The sequence below is a fragment of the Vulpes lagopus genome, chromosome 7, assembly GCF_018345385.1.
Source record: "Vulpes lagopus strain Blue_001 chromosome 7, ASM1834538v1, whole genome shotgun sequence".
NCBI lineage: Eukaryota > Metazoa > Chordata > Mammalia > Carnivora > Canidae > Vulpes > Vulpes lagopus.
This window is the reverse complement of record NC_054830.1, coordinates 65,723,340-65,742,401: the sequence shown is the minus strand read 5'-3', so window position 1 is coordinate 65,742,401 and position 19,062 is coordinate 65,723,340. Positions and strand designations below refer to the sequence as shown.

The window sequence follows — 19,062 nt, the reverse complement described above, 5'->3', positions numbered from 1 at the left end:
GATTTATAATATATTTTATATATTATATTGTTTATATTATTTAAATATAATATCCTATGATTTCTTCCAGAATTTTTCTAGTTTTAGGCTTTAGATTTATTTTATTATTTTATTTTATTTTATTTATTGTTATTATATTTTAAGTAGGCTTCACGCCTAGTGTGGAGCCCAATTTGGGGCTCGAACTCACAACCCTGAGATCAAGACCTGAGCTGAGATGAAGAGTTGGACACAACTGACTGAGCCACGCAGGCACTCCCTATGTTTTAGATTTAGGTCTATGATCCATTTGAATTAATTTCTATGTATAGTTTAACTGAAGGTGTTTTTTTTTTTTTTTAATGGCTGTCCAATTGAATTAGCATTATTTAAAGATTAAAAGATTTTCCTTTACTATTGAATTGCCTTTGCCTTTTGAAGAAAATCAATTGACCAAATATGTGTGGGTCTGTTTCTGGACACTCGTTCTGTTCTAGTGATGTGTATTTCTATTCTTTTGTCAGTACCCCATGATATAGATTGCTATAGCTTGAAATTATTCTAAGCCTTAAAATCGGGTGTAGTGAGTTCTCCAACTTTAAAGATATTTGTTTTGGTTAGTCTAGATCTTTTGCATTTCCATATAAATTTTAGAATCAATTTATCTATTTCTTTAAGCTTCTTTAAGCCAACTGAAATTTTGATTGGAATTGTGTTGAATATATAGATCAGTTGGGAATAATACCAACCTAACAATCTTAAATACAGTACTCATCTCTATTTATTGATGTCACATTTAATTTCTCTCAACAGTGTTTTGTAGTTTTAAGTATAGAAGTCTTAGATACGTTTTGTTAGATCTATTCCTAGGTGTTTAATACTTTTGGCACTACTATAAATAGAGTTTTTAAAATTTAATTTTCTACTGTTTTGTTGCTAAGTATATAGAAATTAATAGATTTTAAAAAATATTAATTATGTACTTGACTACTTTGCTAATAAATTCATTTATGAGTTCTAGCAGTTTCATGAATTCTTTGGAATTTTCAACATAAACAGCAATATCATCTACCTGTAAAAATAGTTTACTTCTTCTAATTTTTCTGTTTTATTTCTTTTGATGCATTATTTCAGTGTTACAGTGTTGAATAAAAGTGATGCAAGTGAGCATTCCTGTCTTACTCTTGATCTTGGGAGAAAATAATTCAGTCTTTTAATATTAAGTTTAATATTAGCTGTAGAATTTTTATAGGTATCCATTGTCAGCTTGAGGAAGTCCTATTATTAGCTTATTAAGGGTTTTTAATTGTTCATGAACATTTAATTTTGCAAGTGCTTTGTCTGCATCTGTTGGGATGATGATATCATGGTTTTTCTCCTGTGAAATGTTAATATGTTGAATTATATTGGTTGATTTTTGAATGGTCAGCCAACTTTCCATTCCTAGGATAAGTCTTACTTGGTCATGATGTATTATTACCCACTGTATATATTGTTGGATTCATTTTGCTAATGTTTTGTAAAGGATTTTTGCATAAAATAAAGAATGTTGATCTGTAATTTTCTTTATTGTAAGATTTTTATCAGGTTTTGTAGTAGGGTTATGCTGGCCTCCTCAGACAAGTTGAGTAGTGCTCCCTTCTATTTTTTGAAAATATTTGCATAATTTTGGTATTATTTCTTCTTTGTGTGTTAGAATTTACCAGTGAAATCTTTTTCTTTTTCTTTTAAGATTTTATTTATTTATTGAGAGAGAGAGTGAGCATGAGCTGGGAGTGGGGAGCAGCAGAGTGAGAAGAAGAAGCAGACTCTCCACAGAGCAGGGAGCCCAAGGTGGGGCTTGATCCCAGGACCCCAAGATCATAACCTGAGATGAAGGCAGACACCTAACTGAGCCATGGCTACATGGCTGATACATGGCTAGTAAGATTTTCTTTTTTTTTTTTCTTGTGTCAATCTTTGTCATTCATCAGGAATTGAGATTTAGTAGTATTAAAACAACAGCAACACCAAATCCTTTGAAAGTTTCAGAAACTTATAAAGAGAAGGATTTTAAGGGCTGTGGGGCATATTGTTGTAACTGAAGTGAGGTGAAAGCCAACTAGACATTCATTGGTATTTGGCTGGTAACTCACTTTTGTCAGGTTTTGGAAAAGTGACTAATTTTTTCATAGCCTTTTTTTTCTAAAAAGTTTTTCTCAATTGTTTGAAAGGAAAGCATTTTCATGGACCTTCTTTACACCCAGTGCTGTGTTAAATCATTTTTTGTCATAATGTTATTTAAAATAGTATATATAAACATAACATTTATGTTAATAAGACAGCTGTAAACCAAAATAGTTTCATAAATTCAAAGTTAAATTATAAAACCAACATAAATTCAAATTAACATTAATGTGATAGGGAACCAGATTTGAGACAACATCTTTCTACCATTACATTGTCAGAAGAAATGTAGTGTGTTAAAAGCATAGGCTCTGAAATAAGACTGAAGTTCAGGTTTTGACTCCACTCCTGCTTTGTTCAAGTGACTTAGTTTACTCATTTATAAGATGAAGAAAATAATTTATTTAACTTACTAGAATTACTGATATAATTAGGATTATTGGTATGTCAAGTCCCAGAATAGTATCTGGTAATTAATAATTGTTCAATAAATATTAGCTGTAACAATAATTAGTTTTATGTTATTCTACTGAAACCTTAATGATCAGTTTTGGGTTTAATGGTAGAAAGCCTAGGGGCAACCCGGGTGGTTCAGTTGGTTAAGTATCTGCCTTTGGCTCAGGTCATGATCCCAGGATCCTAGGAATGAGCCCTATATTGGGCTCCTTGCTCAGGGGAGAGCCTGCTTCTCCCTCTTGCTCTGTCCTTACCCCCACTCATGCTCACTCTCTTTCTCAAATAAGTAAATAAAATCTTAAAAAAAATAGTGTGGAAAATCTGACTATATATAGAATGTCTGCTTGTCTAAAGTTATCATACAGTGTGGTAATAATAAATTTGTAGCTTTGTTTGCTAATTTAGGATAACTAAGTTTCATACTTAACCTAAACTCTACTTGCTAGTCAGGGCTTTTTGAGTTTAGTTTTGTTTTTAAGATTTATTTATTTATTAGAGAGAGCAAGTGAGCAGGGGAGAGGGGCAGAGGGAGAGGAGGAGAGAGAATCCCAAGCAGACTCCCCCGCTAATGTGGGGCTTGATGCACGGCTCAATCTCACGACCCGGAGATCATGACCTGAGCTGAAACCAAGAATCAGATGCTTAACTGACTGAGCCACCCAGGTGCCCTTCTTTGAGTTTGTTTTTAGTCAAGTGTCATCTGAAAACTCTAAAGCTAAGTGTCTAATCCAGTCTTTGCCCATATCATATATGGGAAAATACTATCTGAAGTTAATTTTAATTTTTGAAAATCTAGAAAAGGCATTTTTCAGCATAGAGCTTATCATCAGACTGTTGAAGCAAATTAGTAGGTTCTAGAACTGACTTCATTTTCAGCAGTTCGGAAGTATCTTAGTTGTCTTCTTCTTGATTCTATTTTTTTTAAAGAATTTATTTATTTATTCATGAGAGACACACAGAGAGAGAGAGAGAGAGAGAGGTGCAGAGACACAGGGAGAGGGAGAAGCAGGCTCCATGCAGGGAGCCCAACATGGGACTCGATCCCGGGACTCCAGCATCACGCTCTGGGCCAAAGGCAGGCACTAAACTGCTGAGCTGCCCAGGGATCCCCTTCTTGATTCTATTTTCTATTAAATTTAGAATATATTGCAGTATATTGGTAGCTATTCCTTGTCAGCTTGGACTCAGCCCATTTAATTACCCTAAATACCAACCAATTATGCTCTCATAACTACATTGGTTAACATTGGTTGCCTGGCTGAAATATATTAATAACGATACTGGAAAAATATTTTCATTTTATGATACTCAGGAAAAGTTTAAGAGCCTCTTCATGAGATTGCTAGTGAATTTCAGAATGTAATAAAAGTGACTTATGATTACTACGTATTGATTCTTAAAGGTTGGTGATCGTTTTAGAATTAAGTAGATAAGCTTTTAACAAAATTTAAAATTATATCTACTTTATTTTTTATTATAATTTTTTTTCTGGCTTGTGGGACCTTCAGCAAAGGTACTAGTTTACTTACTACTGTATGTAGCTTTTGCCTGAACAGTAAGCTCCTTGGAGTTCTACGTGCATATATAATTTTGTGTTTTGATTCTGCCACATTTTTACATGTTTGAACTGTGAAAACATCTTCATCAAATATTGGGCCACAATGTATATATTTTTTATATGAACAATATATTTATTTCAACTCCTTTTTATTTTCTCATTTATCCTGTGACATGTAAAAGTGTTGTATTGCTTCAGTATTACATCTGCCATTTTCATGATGTCAAATCATGATGCCTTTCATTTGATAATTATTAATGCAAAAGACAAGATTTGTATTTATATTTGCTAAGAAGAAAACAACACAAACAGGTATCCCAACAAATTGAAAGTTGAGTCATGTCACTTTAGGTGATTATGGATAATAATGTGAGTATAGATACAAAGGCAATATTTGGATGCAATGTGATTTTTTACATAACTCATTATGTGCTTATATTAATCATATTTTTATTAGAATCAAAGTGAAAACAGTTAGAAACATTTTGGCATAGAATTATAGACCTCGTAGTAATTTATTTGTGGAGTCCAATCTAAGAAACAATTGTACTTGGGGGATGATGCAGAGAAATTGAAGGATTTTGCTCTGAGGTTCCAAAAACCAGAGATGGATATTATTTTTTGTGTATCAGTTAGTAATTGAGTTCAACTTTATGTAATCAAATATGCCAACAACAGTGGCTTTAGCAAGATCAGGGCATTATCTTTCTTTATGTAACAAAGAATCCTAGATAGTTCAGAGTTGATACAGTGGTTCTATGATGTCAACAGGGACCCAAGCCAGGACCTCTGGTTCTTCTCTTCTATCTTGAAGTTCTTATTTCATGTTCCTAACAAGGCCTCTAGAGCTCCAGCCATCATGTCCTTGTTCCAGGAAGAAAGAAAGGGAAGGACAAAGGCAAAAAGGCAAAAATTCAACAAGTCTGTGTTTTTGAGGGCTTTCACAACCCCCACTCAGTGACTTTTATTTATATACTGTTGGCCAGAACTGTGTCATGTGACGATTCCTATTTCAAGGGAAGTTAGGAAATGTGTTTTAGGTAAGCATATTGCTGCCTCAACAAATTGGGATGCTCTGTAAGGAAAAAGAGAGAATAGATACTAGGTAGACAAATAGTCTCTGCCATACAAATTAAGTAGATATATTAAGAAAGCTTAAAAAATAAACATTAGAAACCTCAGTCTTTTTTTTAACTAAGTTTTTTATTTTAATTCTAGTACGCTTGAAACTAATACAGTATTGTATTAGTTTAATACACAAGTGTACAATATAGTGATTCACCAATTCTATACATTACTCAGTGCTCATTGTCCTAAGTGTACCAGCCTTTCTCTTTTACCTGCATTTTTACTTTAAAGTTATATGCAAGGCATATAAACGTCCCTAAATTCCTAAAGTATAAAGGGAACATGAAGATCATATAGACCTGACATATTAGCTTAGAGGTAATTAGACTTGTCTTAGGCCATAGACATCAGTTCCAGGACTAGAATTGAAATTCCCAACTTCTACACCAGTTCCTGTTCTTTCCTTTTACTGTGCTGCTTCATAAAATGTGGTAGCTCGTATATTACTCTCCTATGCACAAGACAGCTGTGGTTTGGTTATACCACTGGGGAGAAAATCCTCTGTTCCCTTCAATGATTATAGTAAAAGTGATAGGGAAATGTCATGTTTCTTACTTGAGGGTCTTAAATGTTTATTTTGTTAGTGTTGATGGCACTGCCAGTATTTATATATTTATTCATTCATTTATTTATCATCATCAATAGATTATAAGGTCTCAGGAACAGATCATATCATATTAATATCTCTATCCCCAACTAGATCCTCATCGATGAATGAAAAATTGTAGCCCTTTATACTAAAATTTTTTAAATAAATAAAAAAATTAAAAATTATGGTTTTTGTCCTCAGGGAATTCTCAGGCAGGTTTGGGAGACAAAGATGTCAATGATAACAGAAACGGAGATCTCTTGAGATGATAGAAGTGCAAGTGAAGAGAATCTAAATAAATATCTGAGGTTGCAAGGAGGTCTAGAAAGACGTCAACAGGAGGCAGTCCCAAGTCCAGTTTTGAAAGGGTTTTCCAAATGAAAAAAGAAGAGGGCTGCATATCAAGCCAAAGAACAAATTTTTAGAGGCCCAGTAGGCATGAAAAACTGTTTAGAGTAGACCATTAGAAATGTGGGAGAAAAGCCCGTAGTAGTAGGAAATGAGGCTTGAGGAGTTGACGGCGGCCATGACACATCACAGACACCTCATACCATGTGAAAGGATTTGAGTTTACCTAACTGCTGATGGGGTGCCATGAAGGTTCAGATGTGCCCTTTTGTACGGCCACCTGACATGACACATCTTGACACCTTAGTGCAGAGCCCACCCACATTGAGGCACCACTTGTCACTCACAGCTACAGATGAACAGGACAGACTAAACAATACATCAAGATCCTCGTTCCTCCCCCCACCCAATTCTCCCCAGGATCTCCCCTTTATCAGAAACTTCCTTGACCTTTCTAATCATATGCAGACTCTACATGTCCCATTTTACTTTTTTTGCCCATCGTGTTGTCCTCAGTGTTACCCAGTCAAGGACACATAACAAGTGATTCTTTTTGAGCTCCACCCAATTACAAATGGTTTACTCCTATTTGGTAGCTGGTTATCCTTGAGTGCCCAGGAAGCTCAGAAGTGGAATAAACCAGACACATCTCTGACCTCCAGATTGTTAGATGAAAGGCACTATTTCAGGAATTTCAGACAGCACAGAGGCAGAATGCCTGCTCCTAACACTTGGTTAGAGTCCTGGCACCTGGCCCACTCACCCTTGCTTCTGGTCTGCAGACTGCTTGTGCCCCTGACCCCAGCAGGTACCCTGTAGTGGCTTTCCTCCTAGCCCATTCTCCCTTCCCTGCTAAAGACTTTTCTTCCCCACTATAGCATTTCATTCTCTCCTTGGACTCTCGGTTACATCATTTGTTTTCTGGTGCCCAGGAGAGGATTGACTTCCCTTCTGTGCCTCATCCTAGAATGGACCTAAGCCTTCATGCTTCTGCCTTTAGTAATGAAGTTTCTGATTGCAGAGGGTAAAGTTGGAAGTGTACTTCCTTGGTTAATATAGATAATGCACACAACGTGTTATTAAGGGGCTGACTTAGAGGCCCCTCTTTTGTGATTTTGGAAGTAAAATATACCATGAAAAAGCTCGCCTCTTTTTTAATGCTCGATAGTTTTTTATTTCTTTCCCACTTTTTTTCCTCATGCAGGTATTTTTTAGGCAAGTATTATTATAACAATAAAGAAAATTAACAAAAATCTTGTCTCACAGCCATAAGGCATCACTGCTTTTTACTTTTCCCTGTAAGTCTCTGTTCATGGGCAGTGACATCAACTAGATAACAGTTTTGAAGTATGTTTCTTTTTTATGCCACATGATCATAGTTCAAGGAAATTGAAGTAATGGAGGTTTGGGACTATCTTGGGTAATAATGGCTTCTTATTTTGATTATTTCCCTTTAGGAAAGACACTGCTGATCCTGTAACATGGAGGATTGCCTTCATACTTCATCTGAGAATCTGTCCAAATTGGTCAGCTGGGCCCACAGCCATGGGACCATTTGCAGCCTCATCCCGAACCTGAAACACTTGCTTTCGGAAGGTTCCCATGGGAACCTCACAGCAATGTGGGGCTGTAGTGCTGGCCATGCTTATCACTGGCCCCTGACAGCTACTTGCAGAGCTGGGTCCCAAGAGAGGGTCTGTTTCCAGGATAACAGAAGTTTTAACTCTGATAGTCCCAGTATAATTGGAGTACCATCAGAGACACAAACTAGCCCTGTTGAAAGGTACCCTGGGAGACCAGTGAAAGCGAAGCTAGACTGTAATCGGACCAGAGACTCTTGTGACTTCTCTTATTGCAGTGAGCCCTCTGAACTGGATGAAGCTGTTGAAGAATATGAAGATGAAAACACCTTGTTTGACATGGTTTGTGAGTCTTCTGTTACAGACGAGGATAGTGACTTTGAACCCCAAACCCAAAGGCCTCAAAGCATTGCTCGAAAAAGGCCTGGAATAGTCCCATCTTCTCTCCATTCCAGCTCCCAGGCTCAAATGGTTGATGAATGCAGCAATGATGTCATCATTAAGAAAATCAAACAAGAAATTCCCGAAGATTATTATATTGTGGCGAATGCAGAGCTGACTGGAGGGGTAGATGGACCAGCCCTGTCATTGACACAGATGGCAAAACCCAAGCCTCAGACTCATGCTGGTCCCTCTTGTATAGGGTCAGCCAAGCTGATTCCCCATGTAACATCTGCCATTGGCACAGAGCTAGACCCACATGGTGTGTCTGCATCTCCCTCTGTCATGTCCAGACCAATCGTCCAGAAGACTGCCAGGGTATCTCTGGCTTCACCAAACAGAGGACCCCCTGGTGCCCATGGCACCAACCAGCAGGTGGCTATGCAGATGCCTGTGAGCACATCCCATCCTAACAAACAGATCAGCATCCCTTTGTCTGCCCTGCAGCTGCCTGGACAGGATGACCAAGTTGCTTCTGAAGAGTTCCTGCCCCATCTGCCCAGCCAGGTCTCTTCCTGTGAGGTAGCTCTTTCTCCCTCAGTTAACACAGAGCCAGAAGTGAGTTCCAGTCAACAGCAGCCCCCAGTCGCTCCAACCATAACCACTGAGGCCACAGCACAGTGCATACCAGGTATGGCACATGAGGTGACAGGGTCCCTCATCCATGTACATCAGAGAATTCTGCGCCGCCAGTACTTTTGAAACCATTGGCTCGCTTTGCTAGCTTTCAGGCCTTTATTACTCTCAGAAAGATAGAAACAATGAAATCTATTCCATCCAGGTGATACTCTGAAGGAAATTCATCGGAGTTGAGGCCATCCATCCAGTTAAGTGTACCCAGGGCTGAGAGGACAGCTGTAGGATTGTGCTGTTGATATTGCATGGCTAGATTTAAGATCTGTATCTGATCTTAAGCTGAATAATTTCCATTTTTTTGATGTTTTAAAGATTTTATTTATTTTAGAGAGGAAAAAGTGTGCAAGTGGGAGTAGGGGCAGAGAGAAGGAGAGAGAGAATCTCAAATAGACTCCGTGCCGAGTGCGGAGCCTGATGCAGGACTTGATTTCACAACCCTGAGATCATGACCTGAGCCAAGACCAAGAGTTGGACACATAACTGACTGAGACACTAAGGTCCCCCAAGCTGAATAATTTTTGTATATTAATGTTATCTTTGAAAAAAAAAAAAGTTTATCCTCTCCTATCAGTATTAAAGCATTTGGTGGTTGTTTGAAGCCAAAATGATACGATGTTGGGTTAGGCATACAATGACGATAGAACTAGTGTTTCTCCATTATTATATATTTGTCTGAACGAACTTGGCCTTTCTATTCATTTTAGTGGGTGCAGCAGTTTAGAACAAGTGTTTTAAAAAGCAACGAATAATTCTAGAAGTATTTTATCTTTTATCTCACAATTAAAAGAGTCCAATAACTTGCATTACTGGAATATATGGGCTTGACTGAAATGGATTGAGAGGAGAGGGAAATAATTGTATGAAGTCTCTACCTAATTTTGACATTCTAATGTTCTGTAATTCTAACATGTATTATTTATTTAATGTGGGCTATTACTATATAGAGAGGCTTCGATGTCATGCATTTGGGTTCATTATTCAAATCTAATAAGCCAGAAGTAGAAACATGGACAAGAATGAACAGACATACAGAACAGAATATATAGAAAGAAATTTGTGACACATTTTGGTTTGTTTCATTTTAATCCCTCTCAAGGAAGTCATGTATTTTGGGAAAAGTTTCCTAGAAGCTGACAGTACCTGTGCCTTTATGCAATTTGTGATTTTATTGATGCAGTCTTGGTATTATTAATAAAATATACAATGAAAATATTCGTATCCTGATTCAAAACTATGCTTTTCAGTTTATTCATTTTTCTTTCTTTTTAAAATAATGGCTTTACTGAGATATAATTCACATACCATAAAATATGCTCTTTTATAAAGTATACAACAGTTCAGTGGTTTTTAGTATATTTACAGAATTGTACAACCATCACCACTATCTAGTTCAAAACACTGTCATTACCCCAGAAAGAAACTCATACCCATTAGCCGTCCCTCTTTTTTCCTTCCAGCACATCAACCATTGACCTACTTTATGTCTCTATGGATTTACATATTCTGCACATTTCATAAAAATTGAATCAAAGCATGTGGCCTTTGGTGACTGCCTTTTGCATTCAGCATACTTTTTTTAAAGGTTAATTTACATTGTAGTATGTATCAGAATTTCTTTTTATTGGCAGATAATATTTCATTATATGGATATACCGTAGTTTGTTTTTCCTTTCATCAGTTGATGGATATTGAGGGTTTTTTTCTGTTTTTTGGCTATCATGGGTAATGCTAATAACACTCGTATACGAGTTTTTGAGTGGATATATACTTTCATTTAACTTGGGCAACTACCTAGAAGTGGAATTGCTGAGTGTATATGATAACTCTATGTTTACCTTTTTGAGGAGCTGCCAAACTGTTTTCCAAAGTAGCTCTACCATTTAAAAATCACCAGCAATGTAAGAAGTTTCCTGTTTCTTAACATACTGACCAATATTTGGTTATTTTCCATTAGAAAAATGGTATTTATCCTGTTTGGTACATGAAGTAGTATCTCATTGTGGTTTTGATTTCCATTACTTTAGTGACTAACGATGTTGAACTTTTTAACAGTATGGTCTTCGGCATAATTTAGACATTTTTTTTTTTTTTTTAGGCTGGTTAGTCTTTGTACGAGGTAGGAAATCTGACTCTTCATGCATATAGGATAGAAGTAGTACCTTTTCATTTAAAGTTTTATCTGGTTTATTTATTTGTGTGTCACCCCCCCCCTTTTTAAATAAAATAGGAGACAGCCTGACAGAGTTTTCTTTTTTTAAAAGATTTTATTTATTCATGAGACACACACACACACACACACACACACACAGATACAGAGAGAGAGAGAGAGAAGCAGAGACACAGACAGAGGGAGAAGCAGGCTCCATGCAGGGAGCCTGATGTGGGACTCGATCCCGGGTCTCCAGGATCATGCCCTGGGCTGAAGGCAGGCGCTATACCACTGAGCTACCCAGGGATCCCCCTGACAGAGTTTTCTATATTCTCACTTTATATTTGAGGGTAGAATTCAGAATAGTATTTTTTTGCAAAGTGGTCCAGGATACCAAAACAGGTTATAGTAAGACTGTTGTATTACACATCCTTCCACGAACTTACCCCAGCACCCTTCTACTAACTTATTGCAGCTTAGTAATATTATTTATTACCCCATCCACTAACTCACCCCAGATTTCATTGCATCTGCCTAGTGGGTAGTGAATGAAACATTGAGGCCCTTTACTAAACAAAACATGAATATCTTATTATGTAATTGTTTTGGGAAAGAAATTCAGCCTATTTGTAAAAGAAATATTTTAATGTATTTATTTTTGTGTAGATTACATTTTCTTAGGTTTTTTTCCTTCTCAATGAAGTTGCACTTTTTTTTTGAAATTGCAATTTTTTATAATAGCTATAAAAAGCAGGTATGGCCAAGTATAGCACATAATGAATATAATCATAAACTTTGATTTAGCTTTACCGTTGCAAAGAGAATTGGTTTGGCTTGGAGTTGAATCTTTAAGGAAAAACAGTATGAGTCACTGGTAATGGGAATTTCCTAAGGAATCATCCTGATGTTTTGATCCATTTTTCTTTGGAAGGTATTATATTGCTAAGATATTATTAGCTTTAAAGAAATACTATTTTTATTTCTTTATACAAATAGCTTACTAGAAATATCTCTATACTAGGAACTATCATTGGAACAAAACTCTGACATTTTTCTTTTATGGGAGTTTTATAAAGTTAACTTATAATTTACCTGTTCTATAGAGCCCAAATTAGGGTCTGTCCTCTAACAGTTTTAATTGTTTGTTTTGCACATTTATTATAGTAGACAATCTTCATTCTAAACATACACTTTTTTTAAATTTAGAATACAGCACATCCAAATGTATGTGAATGAATATGTACAGATGGACCTTACTCAATCTATAAAGTGTACTTGGATTAAGCAAAGAAGAAAGCTTTTGAAAGAACTAGCTGAAAGCAAAATCAGGTACTCTTGTTAAAACAGATGTTGTGTAAGCTGGAGTCTTTATCAAATTATTGTAGAAATACTGCATGTCTTTGAATAACATTTTTAAAATAAATAATCTGACAAATGACGAGTCAACTAGAAACAAAGAGAAATTGTTTCATTTTGTTTAGTTTTCTATTGCCACTTAAATTCTGTTCTCCTAGTGGACAGTCATCCTTATTTATGTTTAAAACAAAACTCATAAAGTGATAAAATGTTAATCAAGGTATGGATAAAATTACTAATTTTCATGTCAGCCCTGTTATACTGCTTAGCCCAAATCCTAGGAAGCAGTAATAAGTAAAGAGGACATATTATCAAAAGAATTATTGACTATCTCCCCAGTGGCTTAGATTCCATTAAATTTTGAGGTTTTTAAATGTAAATTTGGGACATTAGTCATAAATTTAAATCTCTCTTGCATTGTGAGTCAGGGTTTTTTTGCTTGTATTTCTTATATATTTAAGAAATATACACATGACTTCCTTTATGATTTTGTGCAAGGACCCCTTTTATTATCAGCTTTTCCCCAGAAGTTTTATAGTAGCAAGCAATCAACTTTTGCTTATCAAGTTTGTAATATATGTTTTTTTCTTCTGAAAATACACACCTTTAGTTTTTCTAATAAATTATATGTATTCTTTATATATTAGAAATATTAACTCATGGCCTATTTTGTATATTGGAAATATATTTCCCTCTTTACCATTAAAATAATTTTGGTGTAATTAAAGTAATTTTGTTGATGGCATTTTTTTAGATGAATTTTCTTAATTTTTATGGAAGTTATACTTTTTAGCCTCTATTTATAGATAGCTATCATCATATCTGCATTTGGTTATTTTGCTAAGGAAGTCCTTTCCCTTCCTTGAATCAGATAACTATTTACCCATATCTTCCTCTGATTCTCTTTTGGTTTTCCCCTTGCCGCTGCACGCCACTGCCCCTCCCCTCCCTCCGCCCCTCCCCCCCACCATCTCCTTTTTCTTTTTCTTCTTTTTTTTTTTTACATTTAGCTCTGAAGCCAGAATATATTTTTGGATTGGAACCTCACTTCATTTGGATTTTGCAGGTGGTTAAATGTTCTAGCATCATTTATTGAATAATTCTCAGTCACTACTGAATTAATTGCCTTATGCATCACAGTTTTATAATTGGGTCCATTTCTAGATTTTCAGTTCTGTTGTTATTGATCTCCTTTTCTAATTTTTGTATTATTATATATTTTCTAAAGATTATTATTATTTTTTAAAGTAATCTCTATACCTAACATGGGGCTCAAACTCATCACTGGACGATCAAGAGTTGTACGCTCCAACTCAGCCAGCCTGGCATCCTGCTATTTGATTAGATTTTCTACAAAATAAAATGCATTCATAGAAAAAGAAGGGTATAATTTATTTATTTATTTTTTTTAAGAAGGGTATAATTTAAAGTATTTAATACAGTAGTTTTTGAAACCTCATATAAAATTGAGTTCAATAGCTTTTAAAAATTGATTAAGTCATGTATTATTTCTAGTTGTTTGGTCTATGTTGACATGCATAAACAATGGTTTCTCTTGTCAAAAACAAAACTTGAGTTAAAATAAGTTAAAAAAAGAATAAATTGCTTTATGGTCCAAGGAAACATCTTAAAACAAACTTTTAGCTAAAGATTAAAGAAGGTCTAGTGTCTTTCTTGCCATTTCTTTGGACATTATTTCTCTCTATAGATACTTGATTTCTGCATGGTCCTCAAGGTGGTTGCTAAGTGCTACTAGGATTCATGTCTAACAGTAGATGGAACTTATGTCACAACATTCCCATTAACCCCTGAATCGGTCTTTGGGGCATTAGACCCCCACCTGGAAATGGTATTGAGACCAGTTCTACATAAACTACATAGCTGAGGTTGGAGGTTGGATGGAGGAGTTCTTTCAAGGACATTCTAGGTCCTAATCTTGGAAGGGACAGCACACCAGAGATACCGACTGCCACTTATATATATTTTTGTTTTTGTTTTGGGCATTTAAGTTTTTTTTTTTTTTTAATGTGGGCAGATCAGAGATGTTTATGTCATTCAAGGACAGGATATACTAGAACAGTGTTCTAATAATATAAGGGATAGAAACATGAATATGCTTGTGTATGTATGGATATACATACATATATATATGTGGTTTATTCCACAAGAAATATATGTCTCTTCTTGCAAGCTAGAACAAGACTAAATTTGTTTTTTTAAAGGTTTTATTTATTTATTTATTTATTTATTTATTTATTTATTTGAGAGAGAGAGAGAGGAAGAAGGAATGTGTACACAAGTAGGAGGAGAAACAGAGGGAAAAGAAGGGAGAAGAGGAAAGAATCTTAGGCAGACTCTGTGCTCAGTGCAGAGCCCCACATGGAGCTCGATCCTATGACCCCAAGATCACAACCTGAAACAAAAAGCAAGAGTCGGATGCCCAACTGACTGAGCCACCGAGATGCCCCAACTAAATCTGTTTTCTTAAGATTGATATGTCAGGCAGTGCTGGGCATTGAGATAGTAGAGACTGGCCACTCAAAATTTGAAATCAGATATGCCTAGGTTGATTCCCAGTCTTACCTCGTGTTAGCCTTGTGAACTTAGCTAAGTGATTTCATTTTCCTGAGACAGTTTTCTCATTTGTAAAGTAATAATAATGCTTGTCTTGTAGGATTGTTTGAGGACCAAATGCAAAAATGTAGTTAAAAAGAGTAACTGACATATAATAAACATTCAGCAAATAATAGTTTCCACCAATATTAATATTTTTTCATTGTCGCCATTATTAGGCTGTGCCCCAATATTCTTTAAGTAGTGAAGTAGACTCTGATCTCATGCAGTTACAGCCCTTTATCTACTAGAAAATGGTCCGTGGAACAGTATCACTGCTATCAGCTGGAAACTTAGTAGAAATGCAGAATCTCAGGCCCTACCCCAGAGCCAAAGAATCAGAATTTGCACTTTAGTAAGATCTACCCCAGAGCCAAAGAATCAGAATTTGCACTTTAGTAAGATCTCCACATAACTTGTATGCACATTGAAGCTTGAGAAGCAGTGATACAGGGAATGCAGAATCCATATTGTGGGGCACATTGTTACTCCATCCCGCCACCCAGTAACATTGAACACTCTTCCTGTGTGTGGGAATTCCTTCCTTTGTGCATCTGTATTTCCCTATTGGAGAGGCCAAAAACTTGGATTCAGAGTATATATTTCAATGAGGGCACAGTCTTGTGACCTTAGGCATTACCAATCAGATGCACTCACATCAGACTCTAATCAGAAGTACCTAAAAGAATCTATTTTGCAAATTGCAAATCTTGCAATTTCTAGAGATAGCAGGAGCAGCATCCCTGCAGTAGTTCTAACCTTAGAGGCTGTCGCTGGAGTTTGGTGGCTTTGTTGACTCCACCAGAGCAAACCTGTGTTGGGTTGGGGCATTGTTTGTGGACAGCTCCAAACCTGATTTACTGGTGCTCTATAAATTCTGTGGCCTTTATTAAATTCTTTTTTGTCTAAGCTGGCTAAACTGGGCTTTCATTGTTTTAAACAAAGAATCTGGAAGAATTTAACGACTAAACCTAGGAAAGGTGTTAACCTCTCCTTGATGTTGCATGAAAAATAAAATAATTTTCTTTTTGTCACTGAGATCGTATTTTCAGCTAAAATTAATGACATCCCTTTGGTAAGTAGTAACCACTGATACCAGGATGCCCTGTATTGTATGATATCTTGCTGTACAAACTGATAAGTAATCCAAAGGATGGTGAAGGTAGCAATAGCTTCTCCCCACACTAAACCTCCCCTCCCTTCCCAGTGGGAGCTTTTGCTGAAATATGTCCCTTGTGGGGACTGGTTAGAGCACAGGTTACCATATTCCCTGAACCTAGCATAGGGGAAGGAGGTACTTAGGACCTTTGCTTTCAGCTATGGACTTTAAAAGGCAGTTCTGGGAAATGAGAGAAATCCCAGTTGGAACTTCTTACTACTATGTTAAATGTTTGTTAAAAGTTAATTTTGAATTATTAGTTTTCCCTTAGGCATATCTTTTTCCACATGAACTCACATGGTACTATTTCCTGAAATGATCTATTTTATTTCTTTACCATTTCTTAAGTTGATGTCACAGAGGGATTGAACAGCCAAATCACCTGGAGGTAGCCCAAATAAGGAAGATTAGGAAACCTGGATATTGACATTTTTTATAATCTTATATACCTTTCGTTTCTTTTCTTCCTTCTTACCATCCATTTTTTTTCCTCTCCTTGTATACTTTTGCCCTTGATTTGCTGTTGGTAGTGGTGGTAATGTCAGAAGTTTTGTAAGATATGGTGAAGGGGAGTGAGCTTTCTTTCATTAGGTCTCTTAGAAGAAAGTTAATGTACTAGTTATTTAACCTGATTTATTCATGTTCCCTTACTGCCTTAGAAGGCTTTAATGGAACTACCCAGTATCCTTTTCTTTAATTCCAGTGCCTTGCATATGGTATGAGTGTGATCATTGTGTTGGTAATTTCTTGACCATGAGAATATATCTTAGGGAAAAATTATGTACCTGGGTCCAGGAGTCTTTGGGAGTCACTGCTTGCTATTAGCAGCCTCATCTAAAAAACATCACCTAATTGGGCAGTGGAAAAAATCAGGCCCTTCTCTCTGGTTGTGATATGGGACTGCAAACCTTGATGAAATTATGTGTTACTGAACACTGCACCCTTTCAGATCTGTAAGATCAGCACCCCTTCCCCTAGCCTCTTAGATGGCACCTTACATCCGTCCCTAAGTATCACAGAGTATCATTGTTTCTCCACTTGAAGATCAGCAACTCTTGACTTTCCTGAGTGTCACTGGATCTCCTCTCCTCTACCTAAGAGTTGCAAAGCCCTTCCTCCCCAACTGATCAAAGGGCAGTTGTCAGAGTGGAGTGGTGGGGGCTGTCTTAGGTTTTATAATGCACAGTAGAAAACTGTTAGTTATGAGGTTAAGGAGCTGAGATTGGTGGTCGTTAGCCCCTGGCTGGTAAACACTCCTTCCTTCCTGCAATGTAGTTCTTAGAAAAGATAAAAGATTTTTTTTTTAAATTTTTATTTATTTATGATAGTCACAGAGAGAGAGAGAGAGGCACAGACACAGGCAGAGGGAGAAGCAGGCTCCATGCACCGGGAGCCCGATGTGGGATTCGATCCCAGGTCTCCAGGATCGCGCCCTGGGCCAAAGGCAGGCGCCAAACCGCTGCGCCACCCAGGGATCCCAAGATTTGGTTTTAAATTAGTAATTTTTAGTTTTATTTTCTACACTGGGTTGGAGAAGTAGTTGGAGGAGATATATGATTAAGTACAGTCATTCTGTTAAAAAAAAAAAAGATTGACTATATTTTCATGTCTTTTCAAAGTATTTAAGTTTTTACAAAGATAGTTTTGCCAAAGCAGTAATGAAAATCCATTATAACTTACATAACATAATTTACATCCATTTTATAAAGCTATAAGATTAAAATGGAATGATCTGACATAAAGATAGAAAAGAAGAGCAATGGAACAGGATAGAGAGCCCAGAAACATACCTGCACATAAATGGGAACTGTATGTGAAGGAGATGGCATCTTGAATTAGTGGGAAAAGGATAGACCAATCAATGAATGGTATTGACATTTGGTCACCCATGTGTAACAAAATAAAATTAGATCTTTGTCTCACATCAGACATGAAAATAAATCTCATTTAAAGATCTAAATGTGGAATCATAAAACTTAAAACTATCTGAAGGAAATCTTGCAAAATAGCCTTGATGTCAGGAAGAGTTTTTAAAACATGGCACAAACCATAAAGGAAAAGATTGGAAATGCTGACAACCTTAAAATAAAAGTCTAAGTAAAAGTCTTAGCTGGTACAAGGGATATCATAAACAAAGTTAAAAGACAAGCAATCATTTGTGAGGTGATTTTAATGCGCATAACCAAAAATATTCATATACAATATATATTAAATCAGTAGGAAAAAGGTCAAATAGTCTGGTAGGGAAATAAGGAAATGAAGAAGCCCTTCTAATAAGAGGAAACCCATGTGGTTAGTAAACATGAAAAATGCTTAACCTAGGGGCACCTGGTGGCTCAGTCAATTAAGCGTTTGACTCTTGGTTTCACCTGATAGGTCGTGGGATTGAGCCCTGCATCAGGTTCTGTGCTCAGTGAGGAAGGAGTCTTTCAGATTCTTTCTCCCTCACCCCCTGCCCTGCCCTCCCAAAATAAATAAATAAGTAAAAAAGAAAAATACTCAATCTCACTGGTAATCAGAGGAACACAAGGCAACAATGAGGCACCATCAGAAAAGCAAAAATTATTAATTTTAACTATCCTAAGTGTTGGAAGTATGGAAAAATGAGGAAATGCTTGTGGGAATATAAATTTGGAGAGCAATTTATAATATTTAATGAAATTAAAGATATGCATATCATCCAACCTAGGAATTCAGTTTCTAGGCATTCGCCGTGGAGAAACGTATATATGTATGTAGAGGGAGGGAGGGAGGGACGTACAGAGGTGTACATTGCAACTTTGTGATAACAAATTTAAAAAAAATTGAAAACCTCAGTGTATCAATAGAGAAATAAATTATGATATATTTTTCAGTGGAATATATGCATCAGCCAGATCTGCATTTATTAATGTAGATAATTCT

General features: G+C 36.2%; 1 protein-coding gene across 4 annotated transcripts in view; it reads left to right on the top strand.

Annotated features, from left to right (window-relative positions):
• KIAA1958 (KIAA1958 ortholog) overlaps positions 1-19,062 on the top strand; it is a 148,066-nt gene that overhangs the window by 62,879 nt on the left and 66,125 nt on the right. For 3 of the 4 annotated variants that reach the window (XM_041760451.1, XM_041760450.1, XM_041760447.1), the window contains exon 3: positions 7,682-8,876. In XM_041760451.1, coding sequence (XP_041616385.1) covers positions 7,706-8,876 — 1,171 coding nt within the window. In that variant the 5' untranslated portion in view covers positions 7,682-7,705. Of the gene's footprint in view, positions 1-1,776; positions 1,903-7,681; positions 8,877-19,062 lie in introns of those variants that run through there. The other variant, XM_041760449.1, reaches the window with a different exon arrangement.